General features: G+C 50.9%; 1 protein-coding gene across 4 annotated transcripts in view; it reads right to left on the bottom strand.

Moving 5' to 3' along the window:
- The window catches only part of AAK1 (AP2 associated kinase 1), a 58,405-nt gene that overhangs the window by 29,974 nt on the left and 7,954 nt on the right, over positions 1-20,477 (bottom strand). For all 4 annotated transcript variants that reach the window (XM_066567355.1, XM_066567354.1, XM_066567353.1 and 1 more), the window contains 4 exons: positions 8,450-8,568; positions 6,655-6,763; positions 3,401-3,543; positions 75-196 (listed from right to left, as the gene is read on the bottom strand). In XM_066567355.1, coding sequence (XP_066423452.1) covers positions 75-196; positions 3,401-3,543; positions 6,655-6,763; positions 8,450-8,568 — 493 coding nt within the window. The remainder of the gene's footprint in view (positions 1-74; positions 197-3,400; positions 3,544-6,654; positions 6,764-8,449; positions 8,569-20,477) is intronic.

Genomic DNA, 20,477 nt, shown 5'->3' with positions numbered 1-20,477 from the left:
CAACCAGCCCAGCACAAGGGAAAAGCACCCTTCAAACACCATCACAGCGGGCTGGAAAGGAAAAGCACACTTACTTCTTGATCTCCTCCTCAACTGCGTTCACCCCCTCTGTCTGAGGGTTCTGGAATTTGTTGGTAGCACTCCCAAAGTCACACAGCACGTAGTGGCCACGGTCATGCAGCAGGATGTTTTCAACCTGGGAGCATCACAGACAGACACAGAATCACTCAGACAAAAAAATATTCAGGGTTTGGCTTTTTTTTTTTTTCAGATGAGTCAAGGTTTTAAGTGCCTGAAGAGATATCAGACATATCTGACACTGAAGTCTAAAAGTGACAGCAAAGAAAACAGGCATCAAAACTGTCACATCTCCTAAAATAGACATCAAATCATGGAGGCACTGCTCTAACACTGCCTTCCATCCTGCCACCCCTCCCTTCTCCTCCTGCAGGCACATTTCCCTGCCTCTTGCAAGACTTCAGTGTCCCAGTGCCTTTGGAGCTCAAGGTTCCTGAGCTACTGTGGCCCTGCTCTGGCACCTGAACTGGGGACAGGAGATCCAAACTGCCCCAGATTTACCAAGTAAATCTGTAACTGTAACTCCTCACAGTCCATGGGGCAGGCAAACAGTAACACACACACTTCCATATTCATGAAATTAAAACACATCCCCAGGTCTCTGCCTGCATCTTACCTGTCCCTGAGGGTCTCACTCAAAACAAACCTCAGCTCATGCTCACATTGATTTGCTTGGTTCTCAGAGTCTGCTGGGTGCCCACAGGCCCTGAACAGGGGCTGTAGCAGCAGAGGCTCCCCCAGGCTGCTGAGACCCCTTTCTTTCAAATACGATTTGGCACCTTCAATCAGGCAACAGAAACAAATGAAACCAGCAGAAACCTTCTCCTGTGCATTAACAAAACTCTACCTTGCACCCACCTAAGGAAATTGCCTGTTCCACCACTGAATTTAAATGCGTGAAACCCCGTGTTCAGATCTTTGCTTTGGCAGAGCATCCCTGTGCTCCAGCTCCTCATCTGTGCAGCAGCACTAACAGCATGTTCTCTGGAGGGAACACACCATTTTTCATGTCTTTATCTTCAATCAGTGTCAAATGCTCAGATACAACAACGAGATAAAACATACTGCTCATAGAGCTCAAAATAAAAAAAAAATCACCACATAAGCGTTTGCTAACAAAACCCTTTGGAAGCAGAGCTCCCCATCAAGGATGGTCTTTACAAGAAGGAAAGAAAAAGAAGGAGTCAGCATTTTAAGCATCAGAAAACGCAGCCAAATTAGAGCAGCTGAGGGGGAGAAGGCTGGCTCGAAACCAAGGGTTAAACACGCCCCTTCCCCTGTGCCATCCATCTGCTCTGAATCAAGCACTGCACACAGATGTTCTCCCCAGCACAGCAACACTGGCCCCGTTATTCCCTGCTCCCTGCAAGCACTCCTCCAGCATCTCCCACTCCATCTGCCTGAGCAGGCTGATTGCTCACTCAGACACCCTGAAAGGTTGGTCAGGCATCAGCACGGGACCGTCCAGCAACCGGGTCTGATCAGCAAATGCCAGGAGAAGGAAAAAATAATCACAGCAAAAGGAATGACTGCTACCACTGCCAGGCCAGAGAAAAGTGGCTTTAGAAGGAGTATGAAGGTGCCTTCTTCTGGTGAAACACTCAGGAAGCTGCAGCCCCGAGCACAGCCAGGGGTGACACAGGATCCTCACTCACAGTGCCATGTCCCCCTTGCCTACAGAAATGCTGGGGAAAGGCTGCTGTCCCCAGCTGTTGGTCACCTCCCACCAGCTGGGGACTGTGCCAACAGGAGGCTGCTCTGCTTCAGGCAAAGCCTCTGGGTTAATTCAAAATCAGAGCCAGGGGCCACTGAAACTCCTCCAGCTGCACTTGTGTGAATGGCTGAGAGCTCATTCACAGCCTCCAGCTCCAGAGCAGCATCAAAGAGCTGCAAGGCAGAAAAGGGCTCCAGGGCCCCCAGCTGCCTGCAAAGCCAACATCTGCCCCCTCTTCAGCAGGGTGACATTCACCCCAAGAAAACATCTACAGGTTCTTCCTTACACACAGAACTTGTACTAAACCTCTCTGGCCCTTCATCTCTCTTGGCTTTGCAACTGCCCCTTGACAATATTACATTTTAACACAAATAAAGTCAAAATATATATAAATATTAATTCTGTGCTCGTGCTTAGATCCCCAGAGGTCACCATGACAGAAACAATACACTACCCAAGCAGAAAACATCTCCAAGCAGAGAAGAGCCAAGCCTGACTCTGGGCACAGCTTACCCAGAGTCAGGCCTTGCAAAACCTGGCCTGGCCTAGGCAGGCAGCAGAGGGCTGGACACCAGCCCCAAGAGCCCATTTCAGCTGCAACTCAGGCAGAAAGTTACACCACAGACCAACTCACTAATCCAGCACACATGTCCCAGATTTACTCCCCTGCAACACACTGAGTTTGCTCTGTATTAACCCCCCAGGGGCTCACCAAAAAGGTGAGGGCAGGGTTAATGTCAGCTGGGAGGCTCCTGGTCCTCACCCTGCTTTCCTGACCTCGACAAACTCCTGCAAGCTGCCCACAGACATCACAGCCTTCAATCCAGGCCTACTGGTAAGAGATCACCCCTGGGAACAGACACAGAGCTGCTCCTGTACCCAAACTGACTGAGAGTGGCTCCACTGTCACTTCAGACATGCCACAGCACATCAGACCCTGAGGAGGTTCTCCCCTGCTCTACCTGGCTCTCCTTGGTACACGTGGCATGTCAAACAATGGCCAGTGGCACAAACAAACATCTGTGAGGGCTCTGAAAATAGAACCTGCCCCACAAAGCACATCTAAATTTCAAATGCACACAGCAGCCTCCTCCCTGGCTGAGTGTTTCATTCCAGCTCCTTGAGAGCAAAGGGAACATCTTTTTGTTTGTGGGATTTTCCCCAAGCTGGCCCAGCTCTGCTCCCAGCTAAGCACACAGAGCTTTACAACACTCTTTCATGGTCAGAGCTCCAGAGGCCACTTTCAAAAGCTCCTAAGGATTCCTGCCCCAAGGCCAACACTTCTGAAGCAGCTCCTTTTAATCTGGAAACAATTCTGTGAGCTATCTTAAATAAGTTTCAGGCCACTGTGAATAATTCATCAGGTACATTCTGGCACGTGTGCAAGCCACAATTATTCACAAACATTTGTGTTTAAGTAGATCTATAGATGGCAAACATATGGTAAGCAGCAGTGAGAGGCTCATTTCTATTTTAATCGCCCAGCAGAGAGGTGTGTTTGTGCCCACTTTCCCTCATTACCAGCAGGAGCAGCACAGCGTGGGCAGCTGGCAGACAGGCAGGAGGATGCCAGCAGCTCCCTGCTGCACCCCTGGGGCCACAGCTCACCTTCAGGTCCCTGTGGATGATGGGGGTCTTGCACTGGTGCAGCCTGGCCACGGCCTCGCAGGTGTCGCAGAAGATCTGCAGGACCTCGCTCTCGGTGAAGCCGCTCTGCAGGCGCTGGTTCATCAGGTTCACCACCTGCCCCCCTGCAGGACACAGAGCAGGACAGGGAGGGGTGGGGTGACAAATTAGAGCAGGGACAGGGAGCTGTGACCATCCCAAACCACAGCAGGGACAGGGAGCTGTGACCATCCCAAACCACAGCAGGGACAGGGAGCTGTGACCATCCCAAACCACAGCAGGGACAGAGCTGTGACCATCCCAAACCACAGCAGGGACAGGGAGCTGTGACCATCCCAAACCACAGCAGGGACAGAGCTGTGACCATCCCAAACCACAGCAGGGACAGAGCTGTGACCACCCCAAACCACAGCAGGGACAGAGCTGTGACCATCCCAAACCACAGCAGGGACAGAGCTGTGACCATCCCAAATCACAGCAGGGACAGAGCTGTGACCATCCCAAACCACAGCAGGGACAGGGAGGGGTGACCACCCCAAACCACAGCAGGGACAGGGAGCTGTGACCATCCCAAACCACAGCAGGGACAGAGCTGTGACCACCCCAAACCACAGCAGGGACAGAGCTCTGACCATCCCAAACCACAGCAGGGACAGGGAGCTGTGACCATCCCAAACCACAGCAGGGACAGAGCTGTGACCATCCCAAACCACAGCAGGGACAGAGCTGTGACCATCCCAAACCACAGCAGGGACAGGGAGCTGTGACCATCCCAAACCACAGCAGGGACAGGGAGCTGTGACCATCCCAAACCACAGCAGGGACAGAGCTGTGACCACCCCAAACCACAGCAGGGACAGGGAGCTGTGACCATCCCAAACCACAGCAGGGACAGAGCTGTGACCATCCCAAACCACAGCAGGGACAGGGAGCTGTGACCATCCCAAACCACAGCAGGGACAGAGCTGTGACCATCCCAAACCACAGCAGGGACAGGGAGCTGTGACCATCCCAAACCACAGCAGGGACAGAGCTGTGACCATCCCAAACCACAGCAGGGACAGGGAGCTGTGACCATCCCAAACCACAGCAGGGACAGAGCTGTGACCATCCCAAACCACAGCAGGGACAGAGCTGTGACCATCCCAAACCACAGCAGGGACAGGGAGCTGTGACCATCCCAAACCACAGCAGGGACAGAGCTGTGACCATCCCAAACCACAGCAGGGACAGGGAGCTGTGACCACCCCAAACCACAGCAGGGACAGGGAGCTGTGACCATCCCAAACCACAGCAGGGACAGAGCTGTGACCATCCCAAACCACAGCAGGGACAGAGCTGTGACCATCCCAAACCACAGCAGGGACAGGGAGCTGTGACCATCCCAAACCACAGCAGGGACAGAGCTGTGACCATCCCAAACCACAGCAGGGACAGAGCTGTGACCATCCCAAACCACAGCAGGGACAGGGAGCTGTGACCACCCCAAACCACAGCAGGGACAGGGAGCTGTGACCATCCCAAACCACAGCAGGGACAGGGAGCTGTGACCATCCCAAACCACAGCAGGGACAGGGAGTTCTGGGGTCCCCACACCACAGCAGTGACACTGAGCCCTGGACTAATTTTCTTATTTTTCTTCCAAATAGGATTTCTTTTGTCTGACTAGAGGAATAAAAGGCTGGATTTGGGGCACCCACAGTCCACAGATTAGTCTGCCTCATGTAAGCAAGAGGAGGGAGGAAGGGAGACACTCAGAAAACCCACAGGTTAAGTGGCTTGGCTGCAAAGAATTAAAAATCCATCTGTAACAAGGGAAACTCTGGACAAACAAAAGCAAGTTTTCATGAACGAGCCCTGGATTTGTCTCAGCTTTGGGGTTTTGTTGCTGTCAAGGCCTTTCCAAAACAATCCTGAGGGTTTTTTCTCCTCTAAATGCCCTAGACAGAGAGAAAAGCTCCTTTCTGAAGCTCTGGTGAAGCAGGACTGCATCATTCCACATCACAAGTGCTGGAAAACTTTCGTGGTAGGAAAGAAAAGCTCAGTTTAATGAATACTACAGCTGTGAACATTTTAGACCCAAAATGAATGCAGTTCTGCACACAAAGGCACTGATTTGGTTTGGAAACTGCTGGCCACAAAAGGAAAGTAACAAGGGAAAATCAGTGTGTAACAAGCATTGCAGGGGGAGGGCTGCCACGTGAGGAAAGCCACCTCCCTCCAGATGGAAGGAAACTCCTCAGAAAGATGGGCTTTATCCATCAGCCCAAAATGTGGGTCCTGCAGCTGGGGTGCCTGTGGAGAGCTCAGGTTTGTACCTCCCTCACACTGGGCTCTGCACATGGGGCTGAGCAGGGATTTGCCAGCACTGCTAACAGCAGCAGCTTGAAGCTTAAAGAGATATTATGGGTGATTCCTTCAGCAAAACTGCCCAAAAAGTTCCTCCTCTCACCAGCAAACAACCCAGGGCAAGGCAGGCCAGACTCCTGCAGCAAACAAAGCAGCAAAGAGGACGTGGCAGAGCAGAAGCCTGCACTGGGCCTGCTCACACACATCTACACGTGTGCAAATGCTATAATGCTTTTGAGTTCAAAGCCAGACGGGCCCAAAAATACCCATTTCCATCAGCTGCCACCACCCAAACCAGCCACAGGCTCCTGAAGTCACCTGGCCAAAACATTATTTTTGCTGAACACTCTTCTGCGAGAAGACAGAACTTGAGCCCAGCACATGCATCATGTTCCAAACACCACATCCCAGCCACAAAGATCAAAGCTTTGGGACAGATGGAACAGCCTGTCTGGCTGCAGACAGCCAAGCAAAAAGGTCAGAGGTAAGAGCAATGCTTTTTGGCCTCCCATTATCCATGTCCTGCTTCTTCCAGAACACTCCTAGGCCAGGCCGATGTGGAAGAAAGCTTGCAATGAGATTAAAGTGAAGAAAAATTACATTCCTGACTGCTTTAAGAGGAGCCATTTCTTGTGTGGAGCATTCTAAAGACAACAGCAAGATGTATTTGAGGGTTCTCCTTCACAACAGAGGGGTCCAGGGGTACCCTGGGCAGCAGCAAAGATGGCACCAATCCCACTGGCAGAGTCAGCACAGCCCTAGTCCTGGCTCTGCCCAGCTCAGAACAGCTTCCTGGCAGCTCAGGGACAGCTCTTGCTTCCAAAGGAAGATGTGCAAGGCCCCTGCAGGCACAGAAGGACAAACCCCCCCTGCCCAGCCCCACTCACCCCGGCAGAAGTCCATGAGGATCAGCACCTCCCACACATCCCCACTGCTGACGGAGTTGATGCTGGAGTCGATGTAGCCCACAATGTTCTTGTGGCCAGACAGATCCCGCTGCAAGACAGACAAATGGACACGTGCAACAGCCAAATGTACCCCTGGACCAGCCAAAATCACCCATGGACCAGCCCCATCTACCAGCCAAAATCACCCATGGACCAGCCAAAATCACCCATGGACCAGCCAAATGTACCCCTGGACCAGCCAAAATCACCCATGGACCAGCCAAAATCACCCATGGACCAGCCAAAATCACCCATGGACCAGCCAAAATCACCCATGGACCAGCCCCATCTACCAGCCAAAATCACCCATGGACCAGCCAAAATCACCCATGGACCAGCCAAAATCACCCATGGACCAGCCAAAATCACCCATGGATCAGCCCCATCTACCAGCCAAAATCACCCATGGACCAGCCAAAATCACACCATGGACCAGCCAAATGTACCCCTGGACCAGCCAAAATCACCCATGGATCAGCCCCATCTACCAGCCAAAATCACCTATGGACCAGCCAAAATCACACCATGGACCAGCCAAAATCACACCATGGACCAGCCAAAATCACACCATGGACCAGCCAAAATCACACCATGGACCAGCCAAAATCACACCATGGACCAGCCAAAATCACACCATGGACCAGCCAAAATCACCCATGGACCAGCCCCATCCTCACCATGGACCAGCCCCACCCTAACTTTCCACTAACCACCATTGCAAAGGCACCAAAGACAGGCAGACAAGAGAAAGCAGCAGCAAGTGAACCCCAAGTAAACAAGCTGTAATGTGAGATCGAATCTCACCTTTTCCCTTAGCCCAAAGCTTCCCTGCACTATCACAAACTACAGCAGCTCACTTAAAAGGTATTAACCTCATTTACAGCTACTGCAGGAGTCACACACAGAACTGCTACAGGTGGGAGTTTCTGACATCCACCCCAAACCTGCACCTTGTGTGGTAAACTCACAAAATGAGGATTTTATATCTCCTTCCCCACCTGGCAGCTGCTCTCAATTCTTATCAGTATCTTTGAATACAACTTCAAAAGTGGCACTTCCACGTTTACCACGCTGCAAACAAGATTAGGCAAATCTATTTGGATCATCTCCATTTTGGCTTTGTTTAGGGAAGCTAAGTTTGAAACAGCTATTAAAAATAGCTATTCCATCATATAAATCCTTGTGTCCAATAATCTAGAGAAACATCCCAGAGCTTATTGCAAATACTTTACATTTCAAAAGCCCTGGCAGCAGCTACCCCACAAATACTGCTTTAATCTACCAACCTCAGTGATGCAGAGATGACCTTCATCCCAACCCAGGGTTAGAAGATGCTGTGATACAGATTTATCTCAGGATGGAGGTCTGCCATTCATGCACTGATTGCAGTTCAGAGATACCAGAATCATCAGCCTTTTCTCATCAAGTTTAAAAGCTTGAGGTCTTGAGATCTCAAGATTGTGAGACTGAATTCCAACAACCCCAGCCACGCTCACATCTCCTGCCCTTCCTTTTCCCAATAAACCATGCAGTTCTCCCCTGGGTTTTTCAGATTTTCCTTGTCCCCTGAACAGGAACTTTTGAAATAGTTCAATATTAGATTTTCACGCACTCCAGAGGTGAGGATTTCCCACACAAAAGCCATTTTTGCTAGGAGAAGGCAGGGCTTGTGAGCTGACGGCACAGAGCTCACGAGCAGAAGGTGCCCAGGCTCCCAGCCAGAGCAGGCACTCACCATGATCTGGATCTCCCTCTTGCAGACCTGCAGGTCGTACTCGTTATTGACATACATCCTCTTCAGGGCACACTTCACGCCATTGCTCGTCCTCACCAGGAACACGATTGCAAAGCCACCTGTGCAGGACACAAAAGCACCTGCTCATTAACCAGAAACCTCTCTGCTGCCAGCCCTGTCCCTGCCAGGGGGTGCAGCAGGGGCACGGGGGCACTGAGCAGCTCCCACCCTCCACAGTGGAAATGCTCCTTTTGTGCCCCTCTGCCTGGACACTTATCCCAGGGACTCACAGGGATCCAAGGGAGCAATCTCCAATTAATGGCAACCAAGTCAACACTTAACATCTCCATAAAAACAAGCAATTACACCAGTTCCTGCTCCTGCCAGACACTCCCTCATTGCTCCATTAATTCCCATTATGAAGAAGAAAGCTGAAGGACAGCAATACTGCCTTGGACAGAAATCAGAGCTACAGATCACCCACTGAACCACCAAAGGCCTAAACTTAAAAGGCTCTGCAACTTTGAAGCATCTCAGTTACATTACAAAGCTGATTTGTGCAAGAAGCAGAAGAAACATCTCCCACATGCAGTTTGATGTTAATGCTTTTAAATCAGGACAGAAGAACAAGGGAAAAACCCACAATTCATTCTGTGGTCATTGCTATTGGTGAAGTCAGGATTCCCAGGATAAATTGACTTGTTTCAGATGAAAGCCTTTAATCTCTGTCAGCTCTCCATCCAAACACACAGGTTTGCATTTGCAGTCCTGGCAGAAATAGGAGCTGAAGGAGGATGGAGGTGTAGAGGCATCAGGAGTTTCACACCTGGCTCTGGAGATGGGATGGATTTGGGCAGAGTGGCACAGATCCAGCAGCCACAAGTGCTGCACACTGGTGAAAAGGGAGGCACAGTGACACTGCTGATGCCACAGCCCAGCAGCACCTTACACAAATTCCTTCATGTCCAAGGACTCATAAAGGCCCAGCCCAGGGGTGATTTATGTGTCTCCAGAAGCCCCGCTACCAGGGGAGCAGCAGCTACACACTACAGAAGCCAACTCACACCCCAAAGAATTGCCCTTTTCTTCACAGGGTGCCAGAAAGCAGCAGGCCCAGCACACACAGCTCCAGACGTGTTTGTGCTCACGGCTATCCAGCACTTGCACCCATCCCATGACAAACAAAGCCACGCTCGGGTGAAGTTTACTGACAGGAAAGAATGAAAAGCAGCAAATGGCCAGACAACACTGCTGTGTGTGACGTACGAGCCTCCCTGCTTGTTTTCAATGCTTTTTTATGACATTGCAGCTCCTTCTTCCACAGGAGCTACACACACGGGTAGCTCACCTGCCAGCACGGTGCTCAGCAGGAACCTCTCCTGGCAGGCCAACCCCAGTCTTACACAGCAGAAAGATGGGACAGAAAGAAGAAACAAACCAAAAATGACTGCTCCTCCCTGCCCCCCCACAAAAAAAATATAATCATCATCAAGACTTCAATTAAAGGTCCTGAAATCTAGAGCCAGGCTGCACAATGGACACTCAGAGTGAGCCAAGTGGGCCATGGCCCTGGCATGCAGCAGCCACAGCTGCTCAAGCCCCCGTGCAGCTCTGGAGGGGCCTCAGTGCAAAGTGCTCGATTCAGACCCAAAAATAACCCTGACTCTCCCCGAAGCTGCTCCAAGTTGAGGATCTCAAATTACAAGGCGTTTTTAAGAGCTCCTGAACCCACAGCAGTAGCCTCATTGTTCTGCCCAGCCACATTTGTGTCGTTTTTGGAGAGCAAATCTGCACATCCCGCTGTGAATCTGCAGCCCAAAGGGTGCCTGTGGAAAAGAGTAACACAGCATTGCCCTGATTTTTCTTCCCCCTCTTATAACCCACAACGGAGCCAAGAAGAAATAAGGGACCATAACCAACATAATTTTCCCAAACCCTACTTTGCTAACAGCTCATATTTTTCAGAATCATCGGAGAGATCAGGAGGCTTGGAATCCTTTTTTTTTTTTTTATTTCTGTACAGTATTTCCATGGATCTCAGAAAAATACTAGGGGAAAAAAAAACAACCAAAGAAAAATCCCGCCCAAAACAAAACAAAACAACCCCCAAAGAGTTGCTTTTTCCAAGTTTATTACAGTCTCAGTTTTGGTTTTGTTAATAACAGCACTTTTGGGTTTCCCTCCCCCCAGACTGAGCAGCCACCCAGAGAAGCCCCTGCTCCAGCCCAGGGCTCAGTTCCCCTTTCCCAGCTCTGGCCAGCAGGAGAGGGGATCTCTGTTTACAGTGCTGTGCTCAGCAGAAACAAACACGAGCTGAGCAGCAAAAATACATCAAAAATACATTTACCTTATCTTTTGACTGCTGACAGCTGCCTAACCCTTCCTCCTTGCCCACTGCACATCTACACCACCACCAGCACCTCCTCAGCCTCAAGGGCTCCAGACCACAACCAATTTCTCCCTCATTATTCCAGTCCAATCCCCAACTTGGCTAAATCCTGGTAAAGTTGAAAGGAAACAGATCAAAGACAAATTTACAAGCAATTATGATGGAGCCCTGCCAGCTGCACATTACAGGACCGTTTCCTTCTCAGAGAACAGCAAGACAACAGCAGGCACTGCCAGCTCCAAGGCCAAGATGGTGCCCCTGGGATCTGGGCAGCCAAGGTCGGCTCAGGAGCTGTGCTGCACGTGCCAGGGAGGCTGGGTCACACTCAGGCACAGCTTAAAGTATTCCAGGCACCAGGAACATCCCCGTCTCCCTGCTGCTAAAGCCTCTTTGCCAGTGCACGTGGGGAAAGCAAAGGCACGGGACCAGTGCAGGCTTCAGCTGCGACAGAAGAAATAAATCCAGAGACTTGCGAGTGCCAGAAGGGACAGGAGCAAGAGCTGAGCCTGAGAGTCACCTCAGAGGACAGCCTTCCCCTGCACATGTGCCTCTGATTTAAGGGTCTGAAGGAAATTCAACTCTCGTCTCACACCAGCCAGCAAAAGCTAAAATACCCATTCTGAAACGTGGGAAGTTATTTCTGTGTTCACCCTTAGGACATATGAATATTGTTGAGCAGGCAGCACACAGCCAGCACTGGGATCACCATCAGCTCAGAGCCAGCACCAGCTACAGGGGTCTCTCTGGGGAAATTTTTTTGGGTCTCTTTGGTGTTTTAGGCCTGCCTCAAGTGCATGGAAACATGGTTATCAAGCTACACACTGCTGCCTGACTGTTGTTCTTGCTAAAAGGCTTTAGGATAAGCTGAAAAAATACTGGGAAGTTCCAATTATCTCCAGTCAATAGAGATGCCAGAGCAATTTTCCATGCAGGTTTGTGTCAGGGCACTGGCCAGCTGCCAGCTCTGGTGCTTGTGTTTTCAGCCCTTCTGTAATTTCAGCAGGATGCACAACTCCCCACAGCCAGGCAAGCACTGCTGAACCAGGTGAGAGCAGCTGCAGGTGAGCACAAAGCTGTGCTGAGGCCAAGGGATTCATGTGGATTGCAGATGGAATGCTCCTGCAGCCAGCAATGCCAACCAGGCCCAGCACTGCTGCTGCAGCTGATCCCCGAGTGCAGTGCATGCCCACAGCCCAGCACTGCTGCTGCAGCTGATCCCCGAGTGCAGTGCATGCACACAGCCCAGCACTGCTGCTGCAGCTGATCCCCGAGTGCAGTGCATGCACACAGCCCAGCACTGCTGCTGCAGCTGATCCCCGAGTGCAGTGCATGCCCACAGCCCAGCACTGCTGCTGCAGCTGATCCCCGAGTGCAGTGCATGCACACAGCCCAGCACTGCTGCTGCAGCTGATCCCCGAGTGCAGTGCATGCACACAGCCCAGCACTGCTGCTGCAGCTGATCCCCGAGTGCAGTGCATGCACACAGCCCAGCACTGCTGCTGATCCCCGAGTGCAGTGCATGCACACAGCCCAGCACTGCTGCTGCAGCTGATCCCCGAGTGCAGTGCATGCACACAGCCCAGCACTGCTGCTGCAGCTGATCCCCGAGTGCAGTGCATGCACACAGCCCAGCACTGCTGCTGATCCCCGAGTGCAGTGCATGCACACAGCCCAGCACTGCTGCTGCAGCTGATCCCTGAGTGCAGTGCATGCACACAGCCCAGCACTGCTGCTGCAGCTGATCCCCGAGTGCAGTGCATGCACACAGCCCAGCACTGCTGCTGCTGCTGATCCCCGAGTGCAGTGCATGCACACAGCCCAGCACTGCTGCTGCAGCTGATCCCCGAGTGCAGTGCATGCACACAGCCCAGCACTGCTGCTGCAGGGATTGGCACCCCCTGAGTGCAGTGCATGCACACAGCCCAGCACTGCTGCTGCAGCTGATCCCTGAGTGCAGTGCATGCCCACAGCCCAGCACTGCTGCTGCAGCTGATCCCCGAGTGCAGTGCATGCACACAGCCCAGCACTGCTGCTGCAGGGATTGGCACCAGTGCACCCTCTCATCCCCCTCCATGCTCTGCATGCACACCTCACTGTGCTCCAGCACTGAGGGGAAGCCAAGTGCTGCTCAGATGTCCCCAGAACTGCCCCAGGAACATTCAGCCTCCAGGGACAGCCAGCCAGGCATTTTAAGCTCCAGCTGTACCAGCAGGCACTTAATTTTAAGTGCTCTGCTGAAGCAGGCACAAAGGCACTCCATTTGCACAATTCCAATACTCACTGATCCTTATCCATCAAGAATGATGTCATATTTTGCCTTATCTCACCAGCCACAAGAACTTCCTTAGCACTTACCTTCCCAAGTACAAGGGCAGGCTCGCTCAGGTTTTGTTTTCTCCCCCCCAGTCAGGATGCTGTGGTGCAGCTGCAGGAAAACCACAGTGACTCCCTTGCACGGGGTGCTTCCAGCTCACCATCCCCAAAGCTTTACTAAAACACTCGGTGATGTGGTTTTCCCCCAGTGACAGCCACAAGCAGCTGTCACACAGACACTGCACATCACCCATCACTGGGCAGCACCACCTGAACCATTTTCTCTCTGCTGCTGTCCTGAGGAAGCCATCCTGCACCTCTGGCTCTTCTAACTGGAGCACATACAGTCATTAGAAAAGAAAAAAGCTTTTCCCCAAGTTGTGTACACACAGTAGTCACTCCTTTCAACCCAAATCATTCTGTGATGTGATTCTTGATCCCAAAGCACCAATGGTTTTGGGCATCTTTTCCAGAGATCCATGTGCCCTGTGATCCTCTGAGCAGCTGAGCTGCAGGGACCCCAAAAAAGCCTTCCTGTGAGAGCTGGAAGTGGCACTGGGACCCCAGCAGGAGTCTGCAGAGACTCCCCAGCAGCTCCTACAAAAAGCACCAGAGCCCCACAAACCCAGCAGGGCCAGGGAGGAGAGCCAAGGGAAGCAGCCCCACTGATCCTGCCTCGTGCCACGCTCTGCTGTGACCCTCCACACAAGTAAATATTTGCTGCTGCATTTTAATATGGGCTTTTTATTTCAATAATAGCTCCCCATGATTTGCATCAGGATTACAGTGCTATTTTTGTGGCTATTAATCTGCACCAATGTATTCTTTCTGCTGCCTTTATTCCACTGTCCTACTGCCCAGCAGGAGGGTACTGCTGCACACACCTGCTGAAAACACACCATTTCAAATCCCATTTTCCCCACTTTTATGCCACTTCTGAGCTCTTTGTTGCCAGGACAGGATATTTCACTCCAAATTAAGCTTTCTGTTCCAGCATTATTCCTTGTTATTACTAAATGTGCCCACAAACCAGAGGCAGCACTGTGGAGTGTTCTGCGTGATCCAGAACGAGGGGTTGGAATGAACAGGATCACTGCACATTGCTTTTTCTGCTTTATGAAGCATCTGCAACACCTTTCAAGTCACAGTGTGTCAGCATTAACATCTTTACAGGAAAATACAACTGCCTCATTTTGTTTTGAAAGTCATCTGAGGCATAATTCAGAAGGCACAGTAATGAGGCAGACTTTGCATTAGGGCTGCAATAGCCAACATCACGAAAATACCAAAGGAAGGGAAGACAACACTGGTACAATCCATGATTTACTGAGTTCAACCTGGAACATTATCTCTGCTCCTCCTTCCTTTGGATGGAGACAGTCAGAAACACGAGCAATTTGCAAGTAATTTCTCTGCTTTTCAAGCCATGCTGTTAAAAAGGATGTTACTGGGGTAGGAAAACCTGTGATTAACAGAAGAGGGCAAAAAACTTAGAACTTGACCAGAGAACATTTGGGTCAGTTTGCCGACACCACTGAGAGCAGCAGGGTGAGCTCCAGGCCCTGCTCCCCCAGACCTCCTCTCCCACAGGGGCTCTGCAGCCTGGCTCCAGAAAGCAAAATCTGCACCTCCAGGAGGCTCCAGCCCAGAGCTGACCCCCAAACCACAGCATCTCCTGCTGAGAGACAGCAACAAGTGATCCCAACAGGATGGGACTGAAGGTTCCCCTCTCCTGACACCTTGGCCATGGCAGAACGTGTCACCCACAGGGAGAAACGCTGTGGAGGATTCCCTGAATCCACAAAGGATTGCACCTGACCCAGCCCCTCTGGCAGGACTGGCACTGCCCACAGTCCCTCCCAGCACCTGCTCTGAGCTGTTCTTCCACCGCTCTCCTCACACTCCCCACGTGCTCTGCAGCAATTTATTCCTGGCTGCTGTCACCCTGTCACCACCAGGTCTCACCAAAATCTCCTCTGGATCTCAACCCCAAGTTCTTCCCCACATGCCAGGGCAGCTGTAACCCATCTTTCCTCCTGGAAGGATGCTCTCCACTCTTTCCCAGATGATCCAGCACCACAGGGCTGGAAGGACTCAAAGCAGTGTGGTTGTACTAATGCTCTCCTTTGTGCTTGCATTTTGTTGTTTTAGTACTACATGTTGGAGAGACACGACACTTGGGCTTTGGGATTTAATTAGTGCCTGTGACTCACTCTCCCACCCAATTCCATAATCCTCTGCTTACAGTGGGGTATTTACATGCCATTTTATAGCCATATAAGTGAAGATTATTCACCCTCAAGCTGCAGGCACAGAAAACACACAGTCTGTCCCAAGGCACAGGCTTGCATCACCTCTCAGGAGTACACAGATAAAATAAAGATAAAACCAGTGTTTGCTCCCCATAACCCAGGCTAAAAAAAACAGGATTTTCTGCACCTGGGGTAAACTGTGTCAACAGTCAGCACACTGAAGCACAAAGCACTGCCAGGATGTGTCTGTCACACAAACCCACAGCGGTCAGGGGTACCTGCACAACTGTCTGAAGGTGGCAGTGGGGACAGAGGTGACACTCAGGACACACCCCACACATAACAGCAGCAGCAGGCTCTGCTCCAGGAGGGCCTGAACGTGGATCTCCTGCTCTTACTGCACCCAAATGTCTGTAAACAGTGCATGTGTTTGTGTACATGTGTGTTATAAACCAGAGTCCAGTTCTGAACCAGAACAGAACAAACCCTCGTGTCTGCCAGCAGCCTCCCCAGCTGAGCAGAGCAGATAATAGCACTAAATTAAACAGGGCCCCTCTCAGCCCAGACTTTCTACCTCAAAGGAAATAACAAGCTCTACTTAGTTGGTTTTTGTTGCATTAAGTCCCTTTACTTATCCTAGCATAACAGTGCCACGGTGAAGGGACTGCTTCAGGCTGTCCCAGCATCTCCCAGAGCAGAATTTCAAGGAGCTCTCAGTGCCTGACCTGACCATACTCACCTGAACAGAGAGTCAAACACACTAAAACCAAACAAAAATCTGGGTGGTTCACTGAGCTTTCAGCTGTGGCTTCATCTGCTCCTTTGGGCTGTTTCCATGCCCCTAAACAGCACTTTAAAAGGTTTCATCCTGGAGTGGAGATAGAACAGCTCTGGGAAACTTATCAGATCAGATCTTGAAACATCAACCGCCAATTAAATAGTCTGAACATTTGAGTTTTATCTTGAGGGCAAAAAAGAAAGGGCACACCACTAACTCCAGCTGAAAGAGCTTCGTCTGTGTAAGGAGCAATGGTCACAGTAACTCAAATTTCAGCCCTGTTCTGACCATTTTAATTGGCTGTAGGAGGCAATCAGAGCTCCAGAACTGCAGGGAAAGTAGATAGCACCTAGATAAAGCAGCGAGGACATCTAGTATTTCATGACAGGAAACCTGAAACGTGCACGGTATCAGGAGAATCAGCTGAATCCTGCATCTCCCCAAATGGAAAATGAGCTCAAAAGGTATTTTTGCAACAAGATCAGGAATTTAATAGTGAACATATTCTACAGAAGACTGTAACAGTTACAACTGTAAAAAGTCAGGAGAGCTCAGAGCTAAAGTGAACATACAGGACACGCAGCTATTTTGTGAGTGGTTCTAGTGATGATACTTCAGCGCAAGAAACACAAGGGACACGGATACAGGTTGTGTGTCAAGCCAGCCAAAGGCACAGGACAAACTCTTGAAGAATACTCCAGCTTTGCTGGGCAAACCACCAGCTCCCCTTCCCTCCCTGCAGAGCAATGTGCTCAGCTTGTTTTTTCCTAGCAAATGCTGGGGCTTCCCAGCCTTCATCCTGCTGCCAGAGGAAAGCAGTGCTGGGAACCTGAGGTGGATCCTGTGCTCACCCAGTCCATATTCACAACAGCAGCAGCTCTGAGCAGGGCAGGTAAGCACTCACTGCTTCATGGTGCATGAAGAGAAATACACGTCAGCCCCACAGCTCCCAAAGCTGGGCCCTGTCCTTCCAATAGTCACCATTGCACGCAGCCAGAAATTCTCCACACATTCCCTTCGAGCTGGGAAGAATCTGGCCTGCACAAAGTCCATCTGCACAGAAGCAGCAAGCAGAGGAGCCCAGGCTGGCCAGCAGAAACCCCTGAGCCAGCCTGAGGCTGCGTGAGCTCCCCAGGCACGGAAAGCCCAGCACCTGCCCACACAAAATGCAGCTGGGACTCAGTGGGAGGCAGGAGGAAAAAGGGAAAAAACCTAAAGAACCAGCTTCAAAGATTCCTCCAGAGTCCATCAGACAGCACCCATCACCAGGGCAAAGGTCTGATGCCAAGAGAGCAGAACAGCCCAGGCAAAGCCCTGCTGATCACAAACCCTTCCCACTCCAGCCCCAGAAAGCTGCAGCTCTTCCAGCTCCAGCGCTGCTTAAGCTTTAGCCTTTAAATACCACCAGGAGAACTTTAACAGAACACCCAGCACATCTGAGCAAAGGACTTCTCCCCAGGTAAAACAAAGGCTTAAGCTCACACAGAGCTCATGGGTCACTCTCAGCCAGGGGAAAGCAGGGCCACAGTCAGCCCTACACAGATTTACCATAGCTGAGAATCCTAATGTGATTATCCAATATTACCAACATAATTATAGGGCCCTTGCTTAATGTCACTGCTGCAATATCTAGGCCATGACAGGACAGATTTAGATTTACAAGCTCCACCCTCTCCTTTTAAATAGGCAGGACACATCACCACGGTTAATGTTGGTGTGGCAGCCCCAGCCAGGAGTGCCTGAACTGTGCAAAATAATACAGCCAGAAACCCCCACAACACCAGCACAGCCTCTGCCTGTCCTGATTCCAGGAGAGCAAGACTGGCTGTCTAGGGATTGTGGCAGTTTTGGCAGTGAACATTCAGTCTATCAGCTGTGATGCTCACAACCACAAACAGACACAAAATAATTAAACAGTCACAGGCATTTTCACTGCATGGACAGCATGGGAAAAGCATAACTGCCTCTTGTCACTTCTCTGGGGCTGCCTTAAAACCACCCAGCTTCGTTTCTTTGCATGTTTCAGGACCCCAACTCATTACAGACCTCACTCCCCACACAATCCTCCTGCAACTCCCAGCCAGGCCCATGGAGAAGGACAAACAGGAAGCTGTAAATCACAACACAGCAGAGAAAGGAGGGGAAGGAAATTAATCTCTGCCATGCAGCAGCATTTTAGAAGCCTAAAATAATCACTGGGCAAGATCCAGGCTGTGCATTAAAGCCACACTGTTGTCAGAAGCTCCAGTCCAAGGGCAGCAGGAGCTTGGCACTCCCAGAGCAGCCCAGACACCCCAAGTCAGGGGCATTAAAGTCTCCCAGTATTTGCAGTATTTGTGACAGCAATTTCATAACAAACAGCAGCTCACCGGAGGCTCTGGCCCCGTGCTGGCTGCCACAGCAGGAAGCACGTTTAGGTGTTCACGTGGGGGGATTTGCTGGGCATGTGCTCTGTGCACAGCCCTGTGCATCCACTCCATGACTCCCTGACAGGCACACTTGCAAACCCAAAGCTGATAGAACAGTGTTTTATTACTATGCAGCAAGACACGCTGCCTCCAAATAGATTACTTGGCAAGGCAGGCTCAGTCCCTCTCTATTGTAACAATTTTAGTCCCTGAACTTCCACTGTAAGCCCGAAAAAAAATAAAAATTAATGGGTCATGAATAACTCACGGCTTAAAAAAAAATTTAAAAGAATCATTTGTTTAGTTACCAGTCAGCCCTTTAAAAAGCACATTTCAGCTGCTATTATTCCCAGCAGCTGCTAATAGCATCTGAGCCCTTGCTCATCTCCAAGTGAAATTAGCACTGGCATCAACATGCTGTGGAGCATGACGGGCTGAGCGAACACGGCTGGAACTGCAAAGCCAGCAAGAAGCTGCAGCAACTGCAGGCAGCTCAAGAGCTTCCCTGGAAAGGCAAGGAAGCCGTGAATCACATCAGGAGAGCGGAGAAAGAAGCAAAGCCAGCCAAGCAGAGAGCAGGCTGCAGCTGGAGGTGAAGAGCAGGGAGAAAGCAGGATGAAGGGCTGGGACTCACTGGGCTGGCTGCAAGGGCCAGGCAGAGCAGGCCGTGGAGGGGTGTCATGGAAACAGCACACTCCATTTGGGAAGCAATTATGCAAGGATCCTAGGACAGCTCACAGCAACACACAAGTCAGGCGTTCAGGAATTCTGGTTCCTGAGGCAGCACCCGGACAGGCTCCTGAGCACAACTCCACACGTGCCAGGAAGAGCCTGAGCTCACAGCCCACAGGATCCTGCCAGAGCTGCACAGCAGCTCATGGAGGCTTCCTCTCCTCAACGCCAGGGATGCATGGCTCACCTCTCCAGGAAGGGCAGATAACTACAGGTCACCTGTGTAACTACAGCTCACAGGTAGCCCTGGGCCACCGAGTGCCACCCCCCTGAGTAACAGGACAGCACAGCTGAAGGACACATCCCATTCCTCTGCAGGCAGATGCCAATCCAGCCCCGGAGACAGCAGTGAACTTGGCAACTCCTGAGTACACGCCAGGCGTGCAGAGAGGTATCCACCATCCCACCGGGCAGCCCCAGGCACAGCCAGGAGCACAAAGGATTCATCATTCAGCATTTAATGGGAAAAAATATCAGCTCTACATGAAACAGGGCTTTGAGATCTCCACACATGCACAGGTGAAGAGGGAGAGACACAAACTATTTGTCTGTTCATTTGTCAGATGTCCAGGAACAGGAAAAGTTGCAGGGGTCCAGAACCTGCAGTCTTGTGACTGTTACTCACCAAGCCTGGAACCACTGGGGATTGAATTCATCAGTTCAAATGAACTTAAATAACTGCTTTACTTATTTATATCCCAACTTAAATAATAAATATATCACTAAATGCATCAGTCGCAGAAAAACTTTCAAAGGCCTTCTTATGTTAAGTTTAAAACAAAAGCAAAAGGTAGAAAACAACCACCTGTTCCCCTTCAAAATTAGCATCATTTTAATTTTTTAAAAGTCCAATGCATTTGATCCTGTCACATGTGCTGCTGAAGGCTGGGTGAGCAAGGCTGAGTCTGTGTGTTTCTGTGGTCTCTGAATAATACCAGTCTCCAGAAGCTGCTGTGTGTCAGCTCTCACACCATGATGAGCTGTACCAACCACCACAGCTGCCTGTTCCTCACACCCTCTCCGAACAGGCAGAGAAGCAGCAGCACACCAGTGTGCTCTGGTACCAAGGGAAGGGCCAGGAATCCCCAAGGAGCAGGGACAGGCTTTGTTCTGTATTTGCATTATGTGACACGGGGCCCTGGTCCATGATAAAAGT

This window comes from Molothrus aeneus, chromosome 29 (assembly GCF_037042795.1).
Source record: "Molothrus aeneus isolate 106 chromosome 29, BPBGC_Maene_1.0, whole genome shotgun sequence".
Taxonomy (NCBI): Eukaryota; Metazoa; Chordata; class Aves; order Passeriformes; family Icteridae; genus Molothrus; species Molothrus aeneus.
This window is presented reverse-complemented; position numbering and strand designations above follow the sequence as displayed.